The sequence below is a fragment of the Heptranchias perlo genome, chromosome 2 (assembly GCF_035084215.1).
Source record: "Heptranchias perlo isolate sHepPer1 chromosome 2, sHepPer1.hap1, whole genome shotgun sequence".
Classification (NCBI taxonomy): Eukaryota; Metazoa; Chordata; class Chondrichthyes; order Hexanchiformes; family Hexanchidae; genus Heptranchias; species Heptranchias perlo.
In genome coordinates this window covers 154,839,919-154,858,822 of record NC_090326.1, presented here as the reverse complement: position 1 = coordinate 154,858,822, position 18,904 = coordinate 154,839,919, and the positions used below count along the sequence as shown (strand labels likewise).

Sequence of the window (18,904 nt, the reverse complement as noted above, 5' to 3'; positions counted from 1 at the left end):
CAGCTCCACGGTCGCTGTGTCTCTACTGAGCTGCCATACCCCAGTGTGTAGTCGCGATATCAAGACCATCTCACACTTGCGTGACTCACACACCAGTGCGGCTTGCAGAGGATTCCCACAAGCTACAAACATGCAGCACCGCGCAGACCGGATAAAATTCTCAATAAAGGAAGATACAGTTCAGATACTGGATGAGCTAAAAATTGATAAACAGGAGGTACTAGAAAGGCTAGCTGTACTTAAAGTAGATAAGTCACCCAGTCCAGATGGGATGCATCCTAGGTTGCTGAGGGAGGTAAGGGTAGAAATTGCAGAGGTACTGGCCATAATCTTCCAAACATCCGTAGATACGAGGGTGGTGCCAGAGGACTGGAGAATTGCAAATGTTACACCCTTGTTCAAAAATGGTTGCAAGGATAAACCCTGCAACTATAGGCCAGTCAGTTTAACCTCAGTGGTGGGAAACTTTTAGAAACGATAACCCGGGACAGAATTAACAGTCACTTGGATAAGTGTGGATTGATTAAGGAAAGTCAGCATGGATTTGTTAAAGGCAAATCGTGTTTAACTAACCTGAGAGAGTTTTTTGATGAGGTATCAGAGAGGGTAGATGAGGGCAATGCATTTGATGTGGAGTATATGGACTTTCAAAAGGCCACTTCAGGAAAGACGTGAAGGCCTCAGAAAGGGTGCAGAAGAGATTTACTAGAATGTTTCCAGGGATGAGGGACTTTAGTTACATGGATAGAATGGAGAGGCTGAGGTTGTTCTCCTTGGAACAGAGACAGTTGCATGGAGACTTCACAGAGATATTCAAGATCATGAAGGGTCCAGACAGAGTAGATAGAGAGAAACTGTTCCCATAGGCGGAAGGGTCAAGAACCAGAGGACACAGATTTAAAAAGCGACTGGCAAAAGAATCAAATATGATATGAGGAAAAACTCTTTTATACAGCGAGTGATTAGGATCTGGAAAGCACTGCCCTAGCGGGTGGTGGAGGCAGATTCAATCATGGCCTTCAAAAGGGAACTAGATAAGTACTTGAAAGGAAAAAATTTGAAGGGCTACCGGGAAAGGGAGGGGGAATAGAACCAGCTGGATTGCTCTTGCATAGAGCCGGTGCGGACCTCCTTCTGTGCTGCAACATAGGAACAGGAGTGGGCCATTCAGCCCCTCGTGCCTGCTCTGCCATTTGATAAGATTATGATTGATCTGTGATCTAACTCCATATACCCACCTTTGGCCCAAATCCCTTAATACCTTTGATTGCCAAAAAGCTATCAATTTCACATTTAAATTTAGCAATTGAGCTAGTATCAATTGCCAATTGCAGAAGAGAGTTCCAAACTTCTACCACCCTTTGTGTGTAGAAATGTTTTCTAATCTCACTCCTGAAAGGTCTGGCTCTAATTTTTAGACTGTACCCCCTACTCCTAGAATCCCCAACCAACGGAAATAGTTTCTCTCTATCCACCCTATCCGTTCCCCTTAATATCTTATAAACTTCAATCAGATCACCCCATAACCTTCGAAACTCTAGAGAATACAACCCCAATTTGTGTAATCTCTCCTCGTAACTTAACCCTTGAAGTCCGGGTATCATTCTAGTAAACCTATGCTGCACTCCCTCCAAGGCCAATATGTCCTTCCGAAGGTGCCGTGCCCAGAACTGCTCACAGTACTCCAGGTGCGGTCTAACCAGGGTTTTGTATAGCTGCAGCATCACTTCTGCCCCCTTGTACTCCAGTCCTCCAGATATAAAGGCCAGCATTCCATTAGCCTTATTGATTATTTTCTGCACCTGTTCATGACACTTCATTGATCTATGTACCTGAACCCCTAAGTCCCTTTGGACATCCACTGTTTTTAAACTTTTTACCATTTAGAAAGTACCCTGTTCTATCCTTTTTTGATCCAAAGTGGATGACCTCACCTTTGTCTACATTGAATTCCATTTGCCACAGTTTTGCCCATTCACCTAATCTATCAATATCCCTTTGTAATTTTGTTTTCATCCACACTGCTTACAATGCCACCAATCTTTGTGTCATCTGCAAACTTAGATATGAGACTTTCTATGTCTTCATCTAAGTTGTTAATAAATATTGTGAATAATTGAGGCCCCAAGACAGATCCCTGCGGGACTCCACATCCTGCCAATGTGAGTACCTACTCATTATCCCTACTCTCTGTCGCCTTTCGCTCAGCCAACCTCCTAACCAAGTCCGTACTTTTCCCTCGATTCCACGGGCTTCTATCTTAGCTAACAGTCTCTTATGTGGGACCTTATCAAATGCCTTCTGGAAGTCCATATAAATAACATCCATTGACATTCCCCTGTCCATTACTTTAGTCACCTCTTCAAAAAATTCAATCAGGTTTGTCAGGCACGACCTACCTTTCACAAATCCATGCTGGCTCGCTCTGATTAACTGAAAATTCTCGAGGTGTTCAGTCACCTTATCCTTAATTATAGACTCCAGCATTTTCCCCTCAACAGATATTAGGCTAATTGGTCTATAATTCCCCGGTTTCCCTCTCTCTCCTTTCTTAAAAAGTGGAGTGACGTGCAATTTTCCAATCTAGAGGGACAGTTTCTGAATCTAGAGAACTTTGAAAAATTATAGTCAGGGCATCTGCAATCTGCTCACCTACTTCCTTTAAAACCCTGGGATGGAAACCATCTGGTCCTGGGGATTTGTCACTCTTTAGTGCTGTTATTTTCTTCATTACTGTTGCTCTACTTACATTAATTTTAATAGAGTCCCTGTCCCCGATTCAATATTAGTTTTCTTGGGATTTCCTGCATGCTATCCTCTTTTTCTACTGTAAATACTGATGCAAAGTAATTGTTCAACATGTCCGCCATTTCCCCATTGTCAATGACAACATCCCCACTTTCAGTTTTTAAGGGACCTTTCTAGGATTCTATGAACTGATCCAGGGGCCGCACGTTTGACACCCGATCTAGTGAGAAGTTGCTCTGGTCTAAGTTTTATTAGCTTCTCTCCAATTATGATCTGAATGGTGCCAAGTTTAATTCTCTAGACAGTAAAAATCCCAACAAAAAAACACAATAGTTAGCTCTCTTTGAAACCATTTCAATTGTCCAGCAAACAATGTTCAGTTTTGATGTTCAAATCAACATGCTTCTTAGCCATAACTTCTGGATAATCTATAAAATACCAAGATCTACTGCATTAGTTAGAAGGATAGGTTGTACGACATATGTCGTAATGCTTTATGGAAAGTTGCACATATTCTAATTAAAACAGGAACAGAAGGCTTATTCATAAAACACACTGCACTTTGTTCAAATCCCGCTGACACTGTGTAGGTCGATCTTTTTTAAAACTAAAAGAATCCATTAACTAACACTCTTGTTTATTTGTTTTTCCTATTGATTTAAAAAAATGTTTAAACAGCGAATACCAATTATCAAGGGAACCGTGTTGCAAGATGTGGCAAGTCAGACAGCAGAAGTGAAGCTGAACGAAAAGGCAAAGTTATTAACTTGGGCGTGACGGCAATCATGTAACTGCAGCCAAGCATGTTGCGTTAGCTCCTTCAGGCTCATTAAGTCCTCCCAGTCAACTCATCAAATGCAGTCAGCAACACACATTGCTTGAACACAAGGGCAGAGCTAAGCAAGAGAATTCAAGAATTCATAGGAACAGGAGTAGGCCATTCAGCCCCTCGAGCCTGCTCCGCCATTAGATCATTGCGGAGATCTATCTTAGCTCCATCTAACCTTGTGACAGTCAGATTTTACGTTTAATAGAAGGATCCTGAGGGGGCATTTCTGGCACAGTGAACTAGCACCAGGTTTGAATATGGCTCAGACAATGTCGTGCCAAGAAACCCAAGTGAGAAAATTAGTTCAGAGCACTCTCAAACCACTTTCTATTAGTCAAATGTCACAAGGATGTGGAAGACAGAAAAAAACTGACGCAATAAGGGATGCTGAAATTATGCAGATTTTTTAAATATTCATTCATGGGATGTGGGCATCGCTGGCAAGGCCGGCATTTGTTGCCCATCCCTAATTACCCTTGAGAAGGTGGTGTTGAGCCGCCTTCTTGAACCGCTGCAGTCCACGTGGTGAAGGTTCTCTTACAGTGCTGTTAGGTAGGGAGTTCCAGGATTTTGACCCAGCGACGACGATATATTTCCAAGTCAGGATGGTGTGTGACTTGGAAGGGAACGTGCAGATGGTGTTGTTCCCATGTGCCTGCTGCCCTTGTCCTTGTCTTTCTAGGTGGTAGAGGTCGCGGGTTTGGGAGGTGCTGTTGAAGAAGCCTTGGCAAGTTGCTGCAATGCATCCTGTAGATGGTAAACACCGCAGCCACGATGCGCCGGTGGTGAAGAGAGTGAATGTTTAGGATGGTGGAAGGGGTGCCAATCAAGCGGGCTGCTTTGTCCTGGATGGTGTCAAGCTTCTCGAGTGTTGTTGGAACTGCACTCATCCAGGCAAGTGGAGAGTATTCCATCACACTCCTGACTTGTGCCTTGTAGATGGTGGAAAGGTTTGCGGGAGTCAGGAGGTGAATCACTCTCCGCAGAATACCCAGCCTCTGACCTGCTCTTGTAGCCACAGTATTTATGTGGCTGGTCCAGTTAAGTTTCTGGTCAATGCTGACCCCCAGGATGTTGATGGTGGGGGATTCGGTGATGGTAATGCCGTTGAATGTCAAGGGGAGGTGGTTAGATTCTCTCTTGTTGGAGATGGTCATTGCCTGGCACTTGTCTGGCACGAATGTCACTTGCCACTTATCAGCCCAAGCCTGGATGTTGTCCATGTCTTACTGCATGCGGACATGGACTGCTTCATTATCTGAGGGGTTGCGAATGGAACTGAACAGTCTGCAATCATCAGCGAAAAAAAACCTTTTCTGACCTTATGATGGAGGGAAGGTCATTGATGAAGCAGCTGAAGATGGTTGGGCCTAGGACACTGCCCTGAGGAACTCCTGCAGCAATGTCCTGGGGCTGAGATGATTGGTCTCCAACAACCACTACCATCTTCCTTTGTGCTAGGTATGACTCCAGCCACTGGAGAGTTTTCCCCCTGATTCCCATTGACTTCAATTTTACTAGGGCTCCTTGGTGCCACACTTGGTCAAATGCTGCCTTGATGTCAAGGGCAGTCACTCTCACCTCACCTCTGGAATTAAGCTCTTTTGTCCATGTTTGGACCAAGGCTGTAATGAGGTCTGGAGCAGAGTGGTCCTGGCGGAGCCCAAACTGAGCATCGGTGAGCAGGTTATTGGTGAGTAAGTGCCGCTCGATAGCACTGTCGACGACACCTTCCATCACTTTGCTGATGATTGAGAGTAGACTGATGGGGCGGTAATTGGCCGGATTGGATTTGTCCTGCTTTTTGTGGACAGGACATACCTGGGCAATTTTCCACATTCTTGGGTAGATGCCAGTGTTGTAGCTGTACTGGAACAGTTTGGCTAGATGCGCGGCTAGTTCTGGAGCACAAGTCTTCAGCACGACAGCCGGGATGTTGTCGGGGCCCATAGCCTTTGCTGTATCCAGTACACTCAGCCGTTTCTTGATATCATGTGGAGTGAATCAAATTGGCCGAAGACTGGCTTCTGAGATGGTGGAGATAACGGGAGGAGGCCTAGATATTGAAAATAGCAAAATCTAACCTGCTTAATCAGTACTCTGTGAAGTAAAACGTGCGATGCTAACATTTGTCGAGTGTTGTAATACAAAACCCACTGTTGAATGTTACATAGCAACAGTTTCAGGCAGGAGAAGATCCTCGGCCCATCTAGCACACCAATCCACAATATGCCTTTGGTGTATTTTTAATAACATACGAATTGCGAGACGACAAAAGACCAAGGTCCATCGAGTTCGCCATCTGCCGCCCTGCTAGTCACATGATACAACAATAATGGAGTTGTTGACTATCACAGCAATCAATTAGTCTACAATAGACCCAGAGGAAAACCCCAGTGATGGAGAGCTCTGGGAACCATGGGTCCAAAGCCACCCGTTCCTCCCAAGCATTCTACAGTTCCCACGTCATATGTCAAATTACTCTTATACCATACAACCCTGAATCTCATTTGTTGACCAGAACCTGTCTAATTCCTTCTTGAAAACATTAAGGTTTGTTCTCCGTCCATCCGTGCTAGTAGTCTGTTTCACAGACTCCGGACCCCATAAAGTCTCATGGCATCAGGTCAAACATGAGCAAGGAAACCTCCTGCTGATTACCACCTACCGCTCTCCCTTGGCTGATGAATCAGTACTCCTCCATGGTGAGCACCACTTGGAGGAAGCTAGCAAGGCACAGAATGTACTCTGGGCGGGGGACTGCAACATCCATCACCAAGAGTTGCTCGGTGGCACCACTACTGACCCAGCTGGCCGAGTCCTGAAGGACATAGCTGCCAGACTGGGCCTGCGGCAGGTGGTGAGAGAACCAACACGAGGGAAAAACCAACTTGCCCTCAACCTCACCAATCTACCGGTTGCAGATGCATTTATCGACGGCAGTATTGGTAGGAGCGACCACCGCACAGTCCTTTAGGAGACAAAGTCTCGTCTTCACACTGAGGACACCATCCATCGTGTTGTGTAGCACTACCACAGTGCTAAATGGGATGGATTCAGAGCAGATCTAGCAGCTCAAAACTGGGCATCCATGAGGTGCTGTGGGCCACCAGCAGCAGCAGAACTGTATTCCTCCACAATCTGTAACCTCATGGCCCTACATATCCCTCGCTCTACCATTATCATAAAGCCAGGGGATCAACCCTGGTTCAATGGGGAGTGTAGAAGAGCATGCCAGGAGCAGCACCAGGAGTACCTAACCTGGTGAAGCTATGACACAGGACTACATGCATGCTGAACAGCAGAAGCAGCGTGCTATAGTCAAAGCTAAGCGAACCCACAACCAACGGCTCAGATCAAAGCTCTGCAGTCCTGCCATATCCAGTCGTGAATGGTGGTGGACAATCAAACTAACAGGAGGAGGAGGCTCTGTGAACATCTCCATCCTCAATGATGGCAGAGTCCAGCACGTGAGTGCAAAAGACAAGGCTGAAGCGTTTGCAACCATCTTCAGCCAGAGGTGCTGGGTGGATGATCCATCTCAGCCTTCACCCGATATCCCCACCATCACAGAAGCTAGTCTTAAGCCAATTCGATTCACCCCACGTGATAAAGAAACTGCTGAATGCACGGGATACAACAAAAGCTATGGGCCCCGACAATATCCCGGCTGTAGTGCTGAAGGCTTGTGCTCCAGAACTAGCCGTACTTCTGGCCAAGCTGTTCCAGTACAGCTACAACACTGGCATCTACCTGACAAAGTGGAAAATTGCCCAGGTATGTCCTGTCCACAAAAAGGCCAAATCCAATTACCGCCCCATCAGTCTACTCTCAATCATCAGCAAAATGGCAGAAGATGTCGTTGACAGTGCTATCAAGCGGCACTTACTCACCAATAACCTGCTCACCGATGCTCAGTTTGGGTTCCGCCAGGACCACTTAGCTCCAGACCTCATTACAGCCTTGGTCCAAACATGGACAAAAGAGCTGAATTCCAGAGGTGAGGTGAGAGTGACTGCCCTTGATATCAAGGCAGCATTTGACCGAGTGTAGCATCAAGGAGCCCTAGTAAAATTGAAGTCAATGGCAATCAGGGGGAAAACTCTCCAGTGGCTGAAGTCATACCTAGGATAAAGGAAGATGGTAGTGGTTGTTGGAGGCCAATCATCTCAGCCCCAGGACATTGCTGCAGGAGTTCCTCAGCAGTGTCCTAGGCCCAACCTTCAGCTGCTTCAATGACCTTCCCTCCATCATAACGTCAGAAGTGGAGCTGTTTGCTGATGATTGCAGTGTTCAGTTCCATTCGCAACGCCCCAGATAATGAAGCAGCAAGACCTGGACAACATCCAGGCTTTGGATGATAAGTGGCAAGGAACATTCGCGCCAGACAATGACCATCTCCAAGAGAGTCTAACCCCCTCCCCATGACATTCAATGGCATTACCATCGCCGAATCCCCCACCATCAACATCATGGGGGTCACCAATGACCAGAAACTTAACTGGACCAGCCACATAAATATTACGGCTACAAGATCAGGTCAGAGGCTGGGTATTGTGCAGCGAGTGACTCACCTCCTGACTCCCCAAAGCCTTTCCACCATCTACAAGGCACAAGTCAGGAGTGTGATGGAATACTCTCCACTTGCCTGGATGAGTGCAGCTCCAACAGCACTCCAGAAGCTCGACACCATCCAGGACAAAGCAGTTCGCTTGAGCGATATCCCATCCACCACCTTAAACATTCACTCCCTCCACCACTGGTGCACTGTAGCTGCAGTGTATACCATCTACAAGATGCACCGCAGCAACTCGTCAAGGCTTCTTCGACAGCACCTCCCAAACCCGCGACCTCTACCACCTAGAAGGGCAAGGACAGCAGGCACATGGGAACAAAACCACCTGCACGTTCCCCTCCAAGTCACACACCATCCCGACTTGGAAAATTATCGCCGTTCCTTCATCATCACTGGGCCAAAATCCTGGAACTCCCTACCCAACAGCACTGTGGGAGAACCTTCACCACACGGACTGCAGCGGTTCAAGGCGGCGGCTCACCACCATCTTCTTAAGGGCAATTAGGGATGGGCAATAAATGCTGGCCTTCCCAGCGACGCCCACATCCCATGAATGAATTAAAAAAAAAACATTCTTAATCCCTTTTTAGTAAGAAGATCCTCCTGCATTTCCTATTTTCTTTTAGTGTTCTTGCATTCTGTACAATGCACAAAAGCTTACATGGATCCAACTGTTAAACTGGGACGATCTTGTTAGATTTATTGTGAGGCTTTAACAGCTTTTATCCAATTGTGATTCAATAGGTGCATCCACTTACCTACAAAACTCTGTTTTTTACTCTCCCAAAGTGGGGCTGCACGAACACCATTTGCCACCAAAGCGAAGAAGGCCTTCTTCACCTGAGGAAATAAAGAGGTTGTTAAAAACTGCAGAGAGGCATATCAAGCACACAGCTTGACTGAGTTGACAAAAATCCACTTCTATTGCAAACTACTTGCAGTTGCCCAAAATTAGCCCAGGAAGCCTGTGTTGTAGCTAAAGATTACAAAAGCAAAAATAAAATGCAGCTGAAAGCACATTTCAAACTGCACACAGGGGCAAACTAATTTTCAAGCACAAATGAAATGAAGGTGCAATAGCAATATAGAAAGGCGATAAAATCACGTGGTATGTCACGACAACAATAAAGAGGTAAGAACGAATAAAAAAAGGTGTTCTTATGGGGCAGACGTATGTCTTTTCCCACTCACAATGCCGACTTCAGGCTCAAGACCATGGTGAAAATGGACAAGACTGCAGTTATGAGGGGGAAGAATAATGTTTGAATGTCATACAAATCAAAAGATCCAATGTCAAAAAGGATCACCAATAAACACAGATTAAGCATTTTAGAATATTACTGAATTCCACATCAACTAGGTGACCGCCTTGGCTCAGTGATAGGACTCTAGCCTCGGAGTCAGGAGGTCATGAGTTCGAGCACCAGTGACTTGAGTATGTAATCTAGGCTGACACTCCACAGCAGTAGTGAGAGAGTGCTGCACTGTCGGAGATGTAGTTTTTCAGATCAGATGTTAAACCAAGAGCTTCCCTCTCAAGCGCGCATAAAAGATCCCATGGCATTATTCGAAGAGCAATGGGGGGGGGGGGGGGGGGGGGGGGAGTTCTCCCCGGTGTCCTGAACAATATTTATCCCTCAACCAACATAAAAAAAAACCCCAGACTATCTGGATAATTATCTCATCGCTGTTTGTGGGAACTTGCTGAGGGCAAATTGGCTGCCATGGTTCCCTATATTACAAGTAACTACACTTCAAAAGTACTTCATTGGCTGTGAAGCACTTTGGGACATCCTGCGGTCATTAAAAGGTGGCATCGAAATGGTGCCTATGCTTCGGGAGGCTGAGGAACAGCACCTCATCTTTCAGTTAGGCACCTTACAACCTTCTGAACTCACTGATTTCAATAACTTCAGATCATAACCACTGCTCCCATTTTTTCGGACAGCAGGTGCAGGTAATAGTTCTGCTATTGCCATTTACAGCTCCTCTAGACCCATCTTTTGTTTCTTAACTTGTCCCATTACCATCCTCCTCGCCTTGCACCATCATCCTTTTTGTCATTTAATCATTCCTGCCCGCCACCCTATCAGAGACTTTGCCTGGTTCTGTACTTAGAATCATAGAATGGTTACAGCACAGAAGGGGGCCATTTGGCCCATCGAGCCCATGGCCAGCTCTTTGTAAGAGCAATCCAGTTAATCCAATTACCCCACTTTTTCCCTGTAGCCCTGCAAATTTTTTCCCTTCAAGTATTTGTCCAATTCCTTTTTGAAAGCCACGATTGAATCTGCTTCCACCACCCTTTCAGGCAGCGCATTCCAGATCATAGCTACTCACAGCATAAAAACGTTTTTCCTCGTGTTGCCTTTGGTTCTTTTGCTAATCACCTTCAATCTGTGTCCTCTGGTTCTCGACCCTTCCGCCAATGGGAATAGTTCCTCTTTGTTTACTTTATCTAAACCCTTCATGATTTTGAACACTTCTATCAAATCTCCTCTCAACCTTCCCTGCTCTAAAGAACCCCAGCTTCTCCAGTCTACCTGAAGTCCCTCATCCCTAGAACCAGTCTAGTAAATCTTTTCTGCACATTCTCAAAGATCTTCACATTCTTCCTGAAGTGCAGTGCCCAGAATTGGACACAATACTCCAGTTGTGGCCGAACCAGTGATTTATAAAGGTTCAACATAACTTCCTTGCTTTTGTACTCTATGCTTCTATTTACAAAGCCCAGGATCCTGTATGCTTTTTTAAAAACCTCTTTCTCAACCTGTCCTGCCACCTTCAACGATTTGTGCACATATACTCCCAGATCTCTCTGTTCCTCTACCCCTTTTAGAGTTGTGCCCTCTATTTATATTGCCTCTCCTCGTTCTTCCTACTGAAATGTATCACTTTGCATTTTTCTGCAAATTAAATTTCATCTGCCATGTGTCCGTCCATGCCACCATGCCACTATATCCTCTTGAAGTCGATCACTATCCTCCTCACTGTTTACTACCTTTCTAAGATTTGTGTCATCTGCAAATTTTGAAATTGTGCCCTGCACACCCAAGTCCAAGTCATTAATATAGATCAAGAAAAACAGTGGTCCCAGCACTGACCCCTGGGGAACACCACTGTACATCTCCCTCCAGTCTGAAAAACAACCGTTCACCACTACTCTGTTTCCTGTCCCTTAGCCAATTCTGTATCCATGTTGCTGCTGCCCCCCTTATTCCCTGGGCCGCAATCTTGATGATAAGCCTACCGTGCGGCACTTTATCAGACGCCTTTTGAAAGTCCATAAACAAATCAACCGCGTTGCCCTCATCTACTCTCTCTGTTACCTCATCAAAAAACTCTATCAGGTTAGTTAAACACGATTTGCCTTTAACAAATCTATGCTGGCTTTCCCTAATCAATCCACTCTCGCCCAAGTGACTGTTAATTCTGACCCGTATTATTGTTTCTAAAAGTTTCCCCACTACTAACGTTAAATTAACTGGCCTATAGTTGCTGGGTTTATCCTTACACCTTTTTTTTTAACAAGTGTGTAACATTTGCAATTCTCCAATCCAATGGCACCACCCCCATATCTAAGAAGGATTGGACCTCTTCCCTCAGCAATGTAGGATGCATCCCATCCAGACCAGGTGACTTATCTACTTTAAGTACAGCCAGCCTTCCTAGTACCTCCTCTAACAATTTTTAACCCATCCAGTATCTCAACTACCTCCTCTTTTACTGTGACTATGGCAGCATCTTCTTCCTTGGTAAAGACAGATGCAAACTACTCATTTAGTACCTCAGCCATGCACTCTGCCTCAATGCATAGAATCCTTTTTGATCCCGAATCGGCCCTGTTAATTGTATCCATGTGATTTATATCAATTAGTGTTAATTGTATTCAGATGGTGCATATCAATTCGGGGACTCTCGTATCCATTTATAAGAGAGCTTATCTCGAGTGCAGGTTGTATAGATCTCTGTAAATAAAGGCTTGGAAGCAACAGAAGGCCAGGCTCAAGTATTCGATCCAATTTATAACAGGCCCCACCCCCTCCTCTTACTACCTGTTTACTATTGATATGCCTATAGAAGACTATTGGATTCCCTTTTATGTTAGCCGCCTGTCTCTCATACTCTCTCTTTGTTCCTCTTATTTCCTTTTTCACTTCTCCTCTGAACTTTCTGTATTCAGCCTGGTTCTCACTTGTATTATCAACTTGACATATGTCATACGCCCCCTTTTTGTGCTTCATCTAACTCTCTCTCTCTCTTTCATCATCGAGAGCGCTCTGGCTTTGGTTGCCCCACCTTTCCCCATTGTGGGAATGTATCCAGACTGTACCTCTTTAAAGGCTGCCCATTGTTTGATTGCAGTTTTGCCTGCCAATCTTTGATTCCAATTTACCAGAGCCAGATCCCAGATCTGTTTTCAACCCACTGAAATTGGCCCTCCTCCAATTAAGTATTTTTACTCTAGATTGATCCTTGTCCTTTTCCATAACTATTCTAAACCTTATGATACTATGATCACTGTTCCCTAAATATTGCCCCACTGACACCTGTTCCACTTGACCCACCTCATTCCCTAGAATGACATCTAGCAATGCCTCCTTCCTGTTGGGCTGGAAACATACTGATCAAGAAAGTTCTCCTGAACACACATCAGAAATTCCTCCTCCTCTTTGCCCTTTACATTATTACCAACCCAGTCTATATTAGGATAGTTTAAGTCCCCCATTATCACTACTCTATAGTTCTTGAACCTCTCTGTAATTTCCCTGCAAATCTGCTCCTCTATATCCTTCCCACTAGTTGGGTGGCCTATAGAATACACCCAATAGTGTAATGGCACCTCTATTGTTTCTTAACTCTAACCAAATAGATTCTGTCCTTGACCCCTCAAGGACATCCTCTCTCTTCAGTACTGCAATACATACGAACTAAGAGCAGGAGTAGACCATTCAGCCCCTCGAGCCTGCTCTGCCATTTGATAAGATCATGGCTGATCTGATTGTGACCTCAACCCTACTTTCCCTACTATAACCTTTGACTTCCTTCTTAATCAGGAATCTATCTAACTCAGCCTTAAAAATATTCAATGACCCTGCCTCCACCACTCTCTGGGGAAAGGAGTTCCACAGGCTCACGACCCTCAGAGAAAAAAAATCTCCTTATCTCCATCTTAAATTGGAGATCCCTTATTTTTAAACGAGATCCCTTATTTTTAAATTGTGGTCCCCATTTCTAGTCTCTCCCACAAGGGGAAACATCCTCTCAGCATCTACCCTTGCTAGTCCCCTCAGGATCTTATACATTTCAATAAGATCACCTCTCATTCTTCTAAACTCCAGTGTATACAGACCCAACTTGTCCAACCTTTTCTCATAAGATAACTCCCTCATCCCAGGAATTGGTCGAGTGAACCTTCTCTGAACTGCTTCCAAAGCAATTATGTCCTTTCTTAAATAAAGAGACCAAAACTGCACACAGTATTCTAGATGAGGTCTCACCAATGCCCCATATAACTGTAGCAAAATATCTCTACTTTTATATTCCATTCCCCTTGCAATAAATGACAACATTCCATTTGCCTTCCTAATCACTTGCTGTACCTGCATACTAACTTTTTGTGATTCATGTACTAGGACACCCAGATCCCTCTGTACCTCAGGGTTCTGCAATCTCTCTCCATTTAAATAATATTCTGCTTTTCTATTCCTCCTGCCAAAGTGGACAAGTTCACATTTTCCCACATTATACTCCATCTGCCAAATTTTTGCCCACTCACTTAACCTATCTATATCCCTTTGCAGACTCCTTATGTCCTCTTCACAACTTACTTTCCTACCCACCTTTGTGTCATCAGCAAATTTAGCAACCATATATTCGGTCCCTTCATCCAAGTCATTGATATAGATTGTAAATAGTTGAGGCCCAAGCACTGATCCCTGTGGCACTCCACTCGTTACATCTTGGCAACCTGAAAATGACCTATTTATGCCTACTCTCTGTTTCCTGTTAGCTGACCAATCCTTTATCCATGCTAATATGTTACCCCCTACACCATGAGCTCTTATTTTGTGTAGTAGCCTTTGATGTGGCACCTTGTCAAAAGCCTTCTGGAAATCCAAATACACCACATCCACAGGATCCCCTTTATCCACGTTGCTTGTTACTTCCTCAAAGAACTCTAATAAATTAGTCAAACACAATTTCCCTTTCACAAAGCCATGTTGACTATGCCTGATTGCATTGAGATTTTCTAAGCACCCTGCTATAACCTCCTTAATAATAGATTCTAGCAGTTTCCCCATGACAGATGTTAAGCTAATATTCTCCTTAATCCATATTGCCAGCCCCCCTCCTTTTTTACCTTCCCTATCTTTCCTGAACACCTTGTATCCGAGGAATATTTAGTACCCAATATTGCCCTTTTTTGAGCCAGGTCTCCGGTATCGCCACTACATCATAGTCCCATGTGACTATTTGCGCCTGCAGCTCACCAACCTTATTTACCACGCTTTGTGTGTACACACATACATCCTATCTTGGACCTTCTCGCAGTATTGATTAAGGGGAATATTGCTGAACAGAGAGGATGTCCTTGAGGGGTCAAGGACAGAATCTATTTGGTTAGAATTAAGGATCAATAGAGGTGCCATTACACTATTGGGTGTATACTATAAGCCACCAACTAGTGGAAATTGGTTAACAGACAGAAAACAGAGAGTAGGAATAAACGGGTCTTTTTTACGTTGGCAGACTGTGGCTAGTGGGGTACCGCAGGGATCGGTGCTTGGGCCCCAGCTATTCACAATATATATCAATGATTTGGACTAGGGGACCAAATATAATATTTCCAGATTTGCTGATGACAAAACTAGATGCGAATGTGAGTTGTGAGGAGGATGCAAAGAGGCTTCAAGGGGATATAGATAGGGTAAGTGAGTGGGCAAGGACATGGCAGATGGAATATAACGTGGAAAAATGTGAAGTTATCCACTTTGGTAGGAAAAACAGAAATGCAGAGTATTTTTTAAATAGTGAGAGATTGGGAAATGTTGATGTTCAAAGGGACCTGGGTGTCCTTGTACATGAGTCACTGAAAGCTAACCTGCAGGTGCAGCAAGCAATTAGGAAGGCAAATGGTATGTTGGCCTTTATTACAAGAGATTTGAGTACAGGAGTAAAGATGTCTTACTGCAATTATATAGGGCCTTGGTGAGACCACACCTGGAGTATTGTGTACAATTTTGGTCTCCTTACCTAAGAAAGGATATACTTGTCATAGAGGGAGTGCAACAAAGGTTCACCAGACTGATTCCTGGGATGGCGGGATTGTCGTATGAGAGAGATTGAGTAGGCTAGGCCTGTATTCTCTAGAGTTTAGAAGAACGAGAGGTGATCGCATTGAAACATATAAAATTCTTACAGGGCTCGACAGGGTAGATGCAAGGAGGATGTTTCCCCTGGCTGGGGAGTCTAGAACCAGGGGTCACAGTCTCAGAATAAGGGGTAAGTCATTTAGGACTGAGATGTGGAGAAATTTCTTCACTCAGAGGGTGGTGAATCTTTGGAATTCTCTACCTCAGAGGGCTGTGCAGGCTCAGTCATTGAGTACATTCAAAACAGAGATTGATAGATTTCTAGATATTAAAGGCATCAAGGGATATGGGGATAGTGCAGGAAAATGGCGTTGAGGTAGAAGATCTGCCATGATCTTGTTGAATGGTGGAGCAGGTTCGAGGGGCCGGACGGCCTACTCCTACTCCTATTTCTTATGTTCGTATTCTCTCTTATTCTGTACATGCTTAAAAACTGTTAAATCTTCAACTTCTTACAGTTCTGACGAAAGATCATCGACCTGAAACGTTAACTCAGTATCTTTTCTCCACAGGTGCTGCCTGACTTGCTGAGTATTTCCAGCATTTTCTGTTTTTATTTCAGATTTCTAGCATCCGCAGTATTATGCTTTTGACCTGAAGTGAATATTGTGCCTTTTGAACGTGCCCTCACAGACACATCTCCAACCTCCAGTGGGGGACTGAAAGCACAGTGAGATCAGGCGCGATACGCATCATTAAGCTACTTTTTTTTTTAAAAAGACAGAACATGAATGTACAGAGTAACATTCCGAGCTAATTTCACTCACTTTACTCAATCTCCCTTCTCTCCTCAAAAAGTAAGGGAAAGAAATGATAAATTACACTCCTGTCCCTTTTGTGGGCTGACTTACTTGTTATAGGCATTGCCTTTCTTTCTAAACAACTGCTAACTGAAAAAAACTGACATCCTGCATTTTAGCTTCCAGCTCTGGGCCTAAGCCTACACCTCACAATGTCATGTTTAGAACCTTCCTGCCCGTCCTGTTGTCTGTTTTTCTTTGTTCCAACCAGGGGGAGAGCTGCAACACTGACTTTGTCCCCATTCAGTGATCCGTCAGTAGGGCTGCCAATAAAACAGCTCCCCTCCTGCACCCTTGGGGTGTGGGTTTACATAGAAACACTTGCATTTTATATAGTACCTTTCATGTACTCAGGATGTCCCAAAGCACTTCACAGCCAATGAAGTACTTTTGAAGTGTAGTCAATGTAGGAAATGTAGTAGCCAATTTGTGCATAGCAAGGTCCCACACACAGCAATGAGATAATCTGTTTTACTGATGCTAGTTGAGGGATAAATATTGGCCAGGACACCAGGGAGAACTCCCCTGCTCTTCTTCAAATGGTGCCATAGGATCTTTAACGTCCACCTGAGAAGGTTTAACATCTCATCCGAAAGACAGCACCCCCGACAGCGCAGCACTCCCTCAGTTTAGCACTGGAATATCAGCCTAGACTTTGTGCTCAAGTCTCTGAAGTGGGACTTGAATCCACAACCTTCCGACTCAGAAGCAAGAGTGCTACCCACTGAGCCACGGCTGACATAAAATAGCTCCTGTTTATAAAGTAAATGGGAGTCATCCTGACAATTGACCCTTATTTCAGAAGTTTGAAATGGACTTAAATAAGCTATGACATTCCACAAACTGGCCCATCTAGCTTTAATACGCCTTCAATGCCTGCATCTTTTTTTTAAACCGTTAAAACATGACCTAATCCCAAAATCCTTTCTGTGAAGAAAGAAATTATCAAAAATCCTAATGGTGACAAACATTAACCTGCAAAACTTGGCATAATTGCTCTGTTCAATGGTTTTCCCCTCTAAATTTATCCCCCCACCCCCTGCCAACTTCTTCTGAAGGCACTGAATCTTTCTGGGGCACAGTTCCAGGTGCGGTAACTCTCCAATGCGGAGGGTAATTCTTTGCCCAAGTGGTGCGGGTCCAGACAGTGAAAGGCATTAAAACTAAGCTCTACCATGAGCTAGCCCACTGCCCATACTACACACTTCCAGCAGGGGCAGGAATTCGAAGTTACCCTCTCTCCTCCCCAACCCACCTCCTTAGATCAGCATGCCCAGTTCAAGCATTCACCATTACTCCAGGTAAGATCTGCTCAGCACTGGTCAGTGCTAACTCCAAGTACTCAAGCTTCAGCTATGTTTTTCCGCTCACCCACAATTGTCACAGCTGAGGGCAGCAGTAAGCTCTCCACCCAGCCCGACATAGGCTGACCTTTCCAGTCCCAACCAACTTTGAAGGTCTGAAAAGGAAACACCAGGCAACAACTTAAATGGTGGCATTGTTTATTTTTCTCTTCCTTACAATCATGCTTCTGTTTTTGGTAACTGAGCTTATTTAGGGTCCTTCTTTGTTTATTTAAAAAATGTTTTACCTATTGATCTATAGTTGGGTGTTTTTATAAAAACCAAAGAATTCATTTATTCTGATCTATGTAAATAAAAAAAAGGTGTGGGGGGGGGGAGAAAGAGGGGAACAGTGTATTATCTATTGTGATCAGGTTTATTAAAAATGCACATAAGAAACATAAGGAGAAAAGTCCACTAGACTCATCAAAACTCACCAAATATTTATCACTCTTGTTCTTCCGACTATTTTAAACATACTTTTCACAAATTTAAATTTACATCCTCAGGCCTCACTTTGAAATAATTCTATGTTTACCTTATTTATACTATTTAATATGCCTCGATGAGGTCCCCCTTAACAGCTCCCTTTCTAGATTGAAAAGAATGAATTTCTTCAAATTGTTGGACAAAATTCATCTACTTTACAATTGAGATCAGCGTAGTTGCTCTCCTCTGTACCCTTTTCAATATCTAATTAATAGCGCACGAAAAAGCCTACACATAATCTCTGTAGACTTGTACTGCACCGTTTCCTCTGGAGTTCCCCAAAGATCTATACTTGGCCTCCTTCATCTACACGCTACCCTTTGGCGAGATCAATGGAAGGCGGCTTCCACATGTACACTGAGGACATCCAGCTCTACCTCTTCACCATATCTCTGAACCCCTCCACTGCCAGTGTTATCAGACTGCTTGTCCGACATGGAGTCTTGCATGAGCCACAATTTCCTCCAGTTAAATGTTACATCAAGTTACATCGAAACTACAGCACAGAAACATGCCATTCAGCCCAACAGGTCCATGCTGGCGTTTATGTTCCACACAAGCATCCATCCTCCCTCCCTACTTCACCTAACCCTAACCCTGTCAAGATACCCTTCTATTCTTTTCTGCCTCACATGCTTATCCAACTTCCCCTTAAATGCATCTATGCTAGTTGCCTCAACTACTCCTTGTGGTAGCGAGTTCCACATTCTTACCACTCTTTGGGTAAAGAAGTTTCTCCTGAA

The 18,904-nt window shown here is 44.3% G+C and overlaps 1 protein-coding gene across 9 annotated transcripts in view; it reads right to left on the bottom strand.

Annotated features, from left to right (window-relative positions):
- The window catches only part of LOC137345065 (5'-AMP-activated protein kinase subunit gamma-2-like), a 514,189-nt gene that overhangs the window by 84,191 nt on the left and 411,094 nt on the right, over window positions 1-18,904 (bottom strand). For all 9 annotated transcript variants that reach the window (XM_068008521.1, XM_068008514.1, XM_068008499.1 and 6 more), the window contains one exon: window positions 8,912-8,993. In XM_068008521.1, the coding sequence (XP_067864622.1) occupies window positions 8,912-8,993 (82 nt within the window). The remainder of the gene's footprint in view (window positions 1-8,911; window positions 8,994-18,904) is intronic.